General features: G+C 39.0%; 1 protein-coding gene across 1 annotated transcript; it reads left to right on the forward strand.

The window, feature by feature from the left end:
• The first annotated feature begins 8,891 nt into the window (after positions 1–8,891).
• On the forward strand, positions 8,892–9,730 carry Defa40 (defensin, alpha, 40). Its single transcript, NM_001177487.2, has 2 exons — positions 8,892–9,110; positions 9,529–9,730. Exons 1-2 carry the CDS (start codon positions 8,939–8,941, stop codon positions 9,636–9,638), a joined length of 282 nt encoding a protein of 93 aa, NP_001170958.1. The 5' UTR covers positions 8,892–8,938; the 3' UTR covers positions 9,639–9,730.
• Positions 9,731–10,019: the final 289 nt, after the last annotated feature.

The raw sequence follows: 10,019 nt of genomic DNA on the forward strand, positions 1-10,019 counted from the left end.
ACTTTTCTTTAATATCTCTTAATATCAATGGACTCAATTCCCAAATAAAAAGACATAGATTAATAGACTGGCTACACAAACAGGACCCAATATTTTGCTGCTTACAGGAAACCCATCTCAGGGAAAAAGACAGATACTACCTTAGAGTGAAATGGCTGGGAAACAATTTTCCAAGCAAATGATCTGAAGAAACAAGATGGAGTAGTGATTCTAACATTGAATAAAATCGACTTCCAACCCAAAGTTATCAAAAAAGACAAGGAGAGGCACTTCATACTCAACAAAGATAAAATGTACCAAGATGAACCCTCAATTCTGAATATTTATGCTCCAAAAGCAAGGGCAGCCACATTCATTGAGGATACTTTTGTACACCTCAAAGCACACATTTCACATCACACAATAATAATGGGAGACTTCAATACCCCATTCTCTTAATGGACAGATCCTGGAAACATAAACTAAACAGAGACACAGTGAAACTAACAGAAGTTATGAAACAAATTGATTTAACAGATATCTACAGAACTTTTATCCTAAAACAAAAGGATATACCTTCTTCTCAGCACATCATGGTACCTTCTCCAAAATTGACTATATAATTGGTCACAAAACAGGCCTCAACAGATACAAAAAGATATTGAAATTGTCCCACACATCCTTTTAGATCACCATGGACTAAGGCTGATCTTCAATAACAACATAAATAATACAAAGCCAACATTCACATGGAAACTGAACAACACTCTTCTCAATGATACCTTGGTCAAGGAAGAAATAAAGAAATTAGAGACTTTTTAGAGTTTAAAGAAAATAAAGCCACAACATAACCAAACTTATGGGACACAATGAAAGCATTCCTAAGAAGAAAACTCATAGCTCTGAGTGCCTCCAAAAAGAAACAAGAGAGAGCACATACTAGCAGCTTGACAACACATCTAAAAGCTCTAGAACAAAAGGAAGCATATTCACCCAAGAGGAGAGGACCAAAGGAAATAATCAAGCTCAGGGGCAAAATCAACCAAGTGGAAACAAAAAGAACTATTCAAAGAATCAACCAAACGAGGAGCTAGTTCTTTGAGAAAATCAACAAGATAGATAAACCCTTAGAGAGACTCACTAGAGGGCACAGGGACAGCATCCTAATTAACAAAATCAGAAATGAAAAGAGAGACATAGCAACAGATCCTGAAGAAATCCAAAACACCATCAGATCCTTCTACAAAAGGCTATACTCAACAAAACTGGAAAACATGGATGAAATGGACAAATTTCTAGACAGATTCCAGGTACCAAAGTTAAATCAAGATCAGATTAATGACCTAAAAAGTCTTATATCCCCTAAAGAAATTGAAGCAGTCATTAAAGGCCTCCTAACCAAAAATAAAAGCACAGGACAAGATGGCTTTAGTGCAGAGTTCTATCAGATATTCAAGGAATATCTAATGCCAGTTCTTCTCAAACTATTCCAGAAAATAGAAACAGAGGGTACTCTACCCAATTCATTCTATGAAGCCACAATTACTCTGATACCTAAACCACATAAAGACCCAACAAAGATAGAGAACTTCAGAACAATTCCCCTATGAATATTGATGTAAATATACTCAATAAAATTCTCGCTAAGGAATCCTAGAACACATCAAAACAATAATCTATCATGACCAAGTAGGCTTCATTCCAGGGATGCAGGGATGGTTTAATATATGGAAATCCATCAACGCAATCCACTATATAAACAAACTCAAAGAAAAAAATGCACATGATCATCTTGTTAGATGCTGAGAACGCATTTGACAAAATCTAACACCCATTCATGATAAAAGTGTTGGAAAGATCAGGAATTCAAGGCCCATACCGAAATGTAATAAAAGCAATCTACAGCAAACCAGTAGCCAACATCAAAATAAATGGAGAGAAGCTGGAAGCAATCAGACTAAAATCAGGGACTAGACAAGGCTGCCCACTTTCTCCCTACCTATTCAATAAAATATTTGAAGTCCTAGCCAGAGCAACTCGACAAAAAAGGAGATGCAGGGGATATACATTGGAAAGGAAGAAGTCAAAATATCACTATTTGCAGATGATAAGATAGTACATATAAGTGAACCTAAAAATTCCAACAGAGAACTCCTAAACCTGATAAACAGTTTCAGTGAAGTAGCTGGATATAAAATTAACTCAAAGAAGTCAATGGCCTTTCTCTACACAAAGGATAAACAGGCTGAGAAAGAAATTAGGGAAACAACACCCTTCAACAATAGTCACAAATAATATAAAATACCTTGGTGTGACTCTAACTAAGGAAGTGAAAGATCTGTATTACAAGAACTTTAAGTCTCTGAAGAGAGAAATTAAAGAAGATCTCAGAAGATGGAAAGACCTCCCATGCTCATGGATTGGCAGGATCAATATAGTAAAAATGGCTATCTTGCCAAAAGTAATCTACATATGAATGCAATCCCCATCAAAATTTCAACTCAATTATTCAACAAATTAGAAAGGGCAATTTGCAAATTCATCTGGAATAACAAAAAAATGAGAATAGCAAAAACTCTTCTCAAGGATAAAAGAACCTCTGGTGGAATCACCATGCCTGACCTAAAGTGGTACTACAGAGCAATTGTGATAAAAACTGCATGGAACTGGTATAGTAACAGACAAGTAGACCAATGGAATAGAATTGAAGACCCAGAAATGAATCCACACACCTATGGTCACTTGATCTTTGACAAGGGAGCAAAAACTATCCAGTGGAAAAAAGACAGCATTTTCAACAAATGGTGCTGGCACAACTGACAGTTTTCATGTAGAAGAATGGGATTTGATCCATTCTTATCTACTTTTACTAAGGTCAAGTGTAAGTGGGTCAAGGAACTCCACATAAAACCAGAGACACTGAAACTTATAGAGGAAAAAGTGGGGAAAAGCCTCAAAGATATGGGCACAGGGGAAAAATTCCTCAATAGAACAGCATTGGCTCATGCTGTAAGATCAAGAATTGACAAATGGGACCTCATAAAATTTCAAAGCTTCTATAAGGCAAAAGACACTGTCAATAAGCCAAAAAGGCCATGAACAGATTGGGAAAGGATCTTTACCTATTCTAAATCAGATAGGGGACTAATATCTAATATATATAAAGAACTCAAGAAGGTAGATTCCAGAAAACCAAATAACCCATTTAAAAAGGGGGGCACAGAGCTAAACAAAGAATACTCAACTGAGGAGTACTGAATGGGTGAGAAGCACTTGAAACAATGTTCAACATCCATAATCATCAGGAAAATACAAATCAACACAACTCTGAGTTTCTATCTCACACCATTCAGAATGGCTCAGATCAAAAATTCAGGTAACAGCAGATGCTGTCAAGGATGTGGAGAAAGAGGAACACTACTCCATTGTTGGTGAGATTGCAAGCTTGTACAACCACTCTGGAAATCAATCGGGCTGTTCCTCAGAAAATTGGACATAGTACTACTGGAGGATCCTGCAATGCCTTTCCTGGGTATATATCCAGAAGATGTTCCAACTGGTAAGAAGGACACGTGCTCCACTATGTTCATAGCAGCCTTAATTATAATAGCCAGAAGCTGGAAAGAACCCAGATGTCCCTCAACAGAGGAATGGATAGAGAAAATGTGGTACATTTACACAACAGAGTACTATTCAGCTATTAAAAAACAATGAATTTATGAAATTTCTAGGCAAATGGATGGATCTGGAAGGCATCATCCTGAGTGAGGTAACACAGTCACAAAAGAACTGACATATGTACTCACTGATAAGTGGATATTAGCCCACAAACTTAGAATACCCAAGATACAATTTGAAAACACATGAAACTCAAGAAGAATGAATACCAGAGTGTGGATAATTCGCCCCTTCTTAAAATTGAGAACAAAACAACCATGGAAGGAGTTACAGAGTTAAAGTTTGGAGCTGAGATGAAAGGATGGAGCTTCCAGAGGCAACCCCAACACGGGATCCATCACATAATCAGCCACCATAAGCAGACACCATTGCATACACCAGCAAGATTTTGCTGAAAGGACCCTGATATAGCTGTCTCTTGTGAGGCTATGCCAGTGACTGGCAAACACAGAAGTGGATGCTCACAGTCAGCTATTAGATGGAACACAGGGCCCCCAATGGAGGAACTAGAGAAAGTACTCAAGGAGCTGAAGGGATCTGCAACCCTATAGGTGGAATAACAATATTAACTAACCACTACCCCAGAGCTCATGTCTCTAGCTGCATATGTAGCAGAAGATGGCCTAGTCGGCCACCATTGGGAAGAGAGGCCCCTTGGTCTTGTAAACTTTATATGCCCCAGTACAGGGGAACACCAGGGCCAAGAAGCAGGAGTGGGTGAGTAGGGGACTGGGGGGGTGGGGTATGGGGGAATTTCGGGATAGCATTTGAAATGTAAATGAAGATAATACCTAATGAAAAATTGGAAAAAATTACATTTAAATGCTGTGGATATTCAGTACTTCTTACCTAAAGTAAGAATACTAATTTTCATATATTGGAGACCTGGAACAGCTTTGTGTTCTAAATTCATAGAAACCATGATAATTTGAAACTTTTGGTAAACCAGGCAGCATTCTCAAGATATGTAATATGTACAGAGAGTATATATTAACTGATACTTACTAAGTGCTAAGATCTTTTCTCTCTGGATAAGAGGTTTTCACAATAACTCAATAAAGTAGCCAAGTTCATTGACCAATGTTTTGTGGGTTTGTAAAGGCACTTTAAAGAGTTTAAATGCCATACTCAGAAGACACTAAAGATTAGGCAACAGGGCTATGGCCAGATTCTTATACTTTACTGCTATCCCATATGCCACCTTAACTTCTGTGTTTTAGAGTGATGCCTTCTGTCACTTACTGGGATTATTTGTGTTACCTACTTAGGACTTGATAAGAGTCTAAGGTTGAAAGACATCTCTTGACAGATGGTCTTTTTACTATTTCTTGGTCTCTGCCTCTGATAATTATCTCACTTGAGATTTGATGTGAGATCACCAACAAATAACCCCTATTCTCTAGAAATATCTGAAGAAAGGGTGTTATTTTTGCCAGTTATCACAGGTAATAACTCACATATATGATCCCTACTACAGAAATAGAGTAGATTATTAAGAGTAACTCTAGCAAATTATATCTTATATCTTGGGTATCCTAGGTTTGGGGCTAATATCCACTTATCAGTGAGTACATATTGTGTGAGATATAATTTTCTAAACACATGAAACTCAAGAAGAATGAAGACTGAAGTGTGGACACTATGCCCCTCCTTAGATTTGGGAACAAAACACCCATGGAAGGAGATACAGAGACAAAGTTTGGAGCTGAGATGAAAGGATGGACCATGTAGAGACTGCCATATCCAGGGATCCATCCCATAATCAGCATCCAAACGCTGACACCATTGCATACACTAGCAAGATTTTATTGAAAGGACCCAAATATAGCTGTCCCTTGTGAGACTATGCCGGGGCCTAGCAAACACAGAAGTGGATGCTCACAGTCAGCTAATGGATGGATCATAGGGCTCCCAATGGAGGAGCTAGAGAAAGTAGCCAAGGAGCTAAAGGGATCTGCAACCCTATAGGTGGAACAACATTATGAACTAACCAGTACCCCGGAGCTCTTGACTCTAGCTGCATATATATCAAAAGATGGCCTAGTCGGCCATCACTGGAAAGAGAGGCCCATTGGACTTGCAAACTTTATATGCCCCAGTACAGGGGAACACCAGGGCCAAAAAGGGGGAGTGGGTGGGCAGGGGAGTGGGGGTGGGTGGATATGGGGGACTTTTGGTATAGCATTGGAAATGTAAATGAGCTAAATACCTAATAAAAATGGAAAAAAAAAAGAGTAACTCTAGATCTGTTGAGTTTTTGCACTCTGGCTTGTAATAGAAAACACATACAGAAATGAACACCCCACTGTCTTAGAGTTCAGGATATAGTGCAGAAGAGCATAAGAATAAACAAGTTCTCAAGCTATAACCCATCTTTTCAGCACTTCCTGTGGGTCAGCAGAGTCCTAATGCCTGTGAGGAAGGAAGAGTAATAGCCCTCCCATGTGCACAAGTGTGTCATGTGTACTATTCGAGGGTTCATAGACCACTGGCAGTTAACGTCCATTCTTTTTAGGCCATGTTTGAATATATGGTGATGCTTGAACAAGATTTAGTACAAGGAGAAATAGCAATGGACTACAAAGAGCTCCTTCATTTTTCCATCATCACTTCAGTGTCTCTGATTCACCTGTCCATCCACAGCCCTTTTTCCAATGCCTCCTTTGGCATTCACATGTGATATCGCATGTTGGAACATTAAAGGTCCTGAACACGCTCTATGAAAAGGTGGAATATCCTCAGTTGTGACAATGGGTGGTAAAAAAGGTAACACTGCCTCAACCACAGGATGGGGGAGGAATTTTGCTAATACCACTAAAGGACAAAAGCTTGAGGTTTACATATTTAAGTTGAAAACAAGAAAACTCAGAAATATTATCAAAGAAAATCAAATACCAGGTTGTTTGGAACAGGAAACAAAACTGGACAAAGAAAAATGTTAATCTTTAAGGAGATTTTTAACATATGCTACAAAGAGAAAATTTCTAGACTTTTTGATCAGCAGCTAAAGATTAATTAGAGAAAATGAGGGCCTGGAAGCATGGCTCAGATGTAGAGAATGTTGGGTGCTCTTGTAGAAGTTATAGATTCAGTTCTAACACTCACATAGCAGCTCATAGCATTCTGGACCTCCAGTTCTAAGGGATTAGGCTCCCTGCTCTCCACAGACAATAGCCACACACACACATACAGTCTGGCAAATCACTTATAGAACAAAAATAAGTGACTCTACCTTTAAAAATGAAAATAAAATGTGCCAACTACTCTCTCAGTGGAACATTTGACCAAACACAAGTGCACACACTTCTTGTGTCAAAGCATGAGAAAAATATACTGTTATAATATTGAAATATCAATGTTACCTATCAGATTGGGATGAGGAATATAAGAAAAACATTATAGTACTTGTGTCAAACTGCAGTAAAACAATAAAATTTCAGCAGACAGTAAATTCACAAAGCAAAAAACTACTTTCCCCCAAGGCTCAATATACCTATTAGTATGTAAATAACTGTGTGCAGTTCCACAGATAGAGGATTCTGGTCTCTACTTTCTCTGGAGTCCATGAGTAGGTGTCTTTCCTCAAGTGAGACAAACTAATGCTACTGGGACTTGGGTAGGAACAAAAAAAGAGAACATAAAGCAATAAGAAAATGAAAAGATGGTGCAGACTAATTTTCATTGCTGTACTTAAAAAGGACATACTTCTCTATGGATATATAGTGCTAGTTCAGCATTCTCTGGGACTTCAATGACCAGTTCTGTCTGGACACTGGAAGGAAAGGTACAATGTGAAAATACGTAATAAAAATCCTTCACATGTCCATGGTGGCCTTTTGAGCATAAATATTTTTAAAAGTGCTACTGAGATCAACTCTGTAATGATCAAGAAAGACAATAATGTGTCTGAAATATAAGGTATGCTTCCTTTCTGTTTGTGTGTGTGTGTGTGTGTGTGTGTGTGTGTGTGTGTGTGTGTGTTTTGAAACAGGGTTTCTCTGAATAGCCCTGACTGTCGAGGAACTCACTTTGTAGACCAGGCTGGACTCGAACACAGAAATCCGCCTGCCTCTGCCTCCTGAGTGCTGGGATTAAAGACATGTTCCACCATGACTGGCAGGTGTGCTTCTTAACTCATTAATCAAAGCTTACAGATGTATTCAAAAGTTCATGTCCCATTATACATGTATATATTTAGATATAAATAGATATCTATCTCTCTATATATATGTATGTGTGTGAAATTTTATGTATGTAAAATACTATTCTCACTGCTTAGCTAACTATTGTACAAAACTGTATATAAAAATATTTTGACAAATGAATAATAATAATTAACACATAAATATGAGCTGGCACTTGTGACAGGGTGACTCCATACAGTGACTGAGAACAGCAGGAAGTTCTGTACCTTTTGGTGTGTATGTACTGTGAGAAAGGGGATAAAACTCATAGAAAACAGAGGTCATGTATGATGTGATGACACTTCTTAAGACTGGGTACTACCTTATGACCCTCTCTACATTGTGGATGTCATCTCTTGTAGATCAGTACTCATTTTCTGAAAGTAAAAACATTGCAGAATCTCAGACATGTGGAATGACGCATGACTTGAGGGTCCCAAGTATGGAGACTCTCCTGGACTCTTGTCCTGCACTCTTGTGTGATGTGTGCTGCCACTTTGGCTTCTACAGAACAACTCTCTCTAGCTTCAATTGGACAAACTATATCACTTAAATTCAATTCACTAGGGGCACAATAAGGTCATCTTACTTTCTCTATAATGGCCCCAAGTAGGGGATTCACAAAGTTATCCCTCATGAGGAGGATTGATAATACCTGAATCATGCAAAGAACTAACTCTCCAGTCTACCTGGTCAAGGTCTGATCCAGACTTCCTGAGAAGTACAGGCTTCAAGTCCAGATCATAAAAATGCTTTGTTCCATGAGCTTATTAAATTAGGCAGTGCCCAACTCTTTTCTTCCATAACCACTGAGAGGTAAATACTTAAGCAGATGGGAAACAGGGTAAGATAGCAAGGCCCCTTCATCATTATCAGTGGGAGGGGTGGTGTCACTGAACACACAAAGCAACATCATAACGGTAGCCTTGAGGACAGAGGAACATCAAGGGGAACTTGAGGGTAACAGCCTCTACCAGTTCCCATCAAAGAATGTCTTCTCTAAGTGTGGACTTTTCTCTGCCATATACATATGGGCTGACTAATCACACTCCACACATTGGGCTCCTGTTCCCCAATCCCCCAGGTGACTCCCAGCCATGAAGACACTTGTCCTCCTCTCTGCCCTTTTCCTGCTGGCCTTCCAAGTCCAGGCTGATCCTATCCAAAAAACAGATGAAGAGACTAATACTGAGGTGCAGCCAGAGGAAGAGGAGCAGGCTATGTCTGTCTCCTTTGGAAATCCAGAAGGCTCTGATCTTCAAGAAGAATGTGAGTACTGGTGCTCAGTGTGATGGACACTTGCAGTCTCCTGAGATTGTGATGAAGATGAGCCCTAGAATCCTGGTAGAGTAATGTGGCTCCCTTAGCAACTCTATTTTAATTCCTTTTATATTTATAACAGTAACAACGAGTGTAAAGTAACTCTAATAAAATTTCTTTCTCATAAGGCTTTTACTATAAAAAGATACACATCGGAAGTTCAACAATCAGACTGCTCCAATACTCTGAGTAGTTGCTTCTAGAACAGGACTAGTAACACCCCTGAACTGCACTATTGGTTGAGATGTCCATGCTGAAGGCTGTACTGTGACCAAAGCAGCACTCTCATGCTTTATCACAGATCCCCATAGGATCACATACTGCGCCAACCTCAAATCTTAATGCCTGATTCTTTTTGTGTCCCCAGCGTTGAGAGATCTGGGATGCTATTGTAGAAAAAGAGGCTGCACAAGAAGAGAACGCATTAATGGGACCTGCAGAAAGGGTCATTTAATGTACACACTCTGCTGCCTCTGAACATGGAGACCCCAGAGGACAAGACTTCCATGAGCACTGAGGCCACTGATGCTGGGGCCTGATGTCCACTTCTCAATAAATTGTCCGCAGTATGCTTCCTTTTGTTTACATTCTTTCAATGTATGCTACAAGGCTCAGTTAAGACTCTGTATATAAAGTATCAGAACCTTCAAGGAAACCTTTGCAATGAATGAATACTTTAATTTCTTACATGTAAAATCCTGGCTCCAAATAATATCAATTTAAGGATGACTCCATGTTCAGACACAAAATGTATAGAAAGCTTAGAATTCTCATGATGCGCACATAAGCTGCTCCTGTCTTTGACTCTGCCTTTAGGTATTCTTGACTCACTCTCAAAGACATAGCCTGTATTTTAAA

This window comes from Mus musculus, chromosome 8 (genome assembly GCF_000001635.26).
Source record: "Mus musculus strain C57BL/6J chromosome 8, GRCm38.p6 C57BL/6J".
Taxonomy (NCBI): domain Eukaryota; kingdom Metazoa; phylum Chordata; class Mammalia; order Rodentia; family Muridae; genus Mus; species Mus musculus.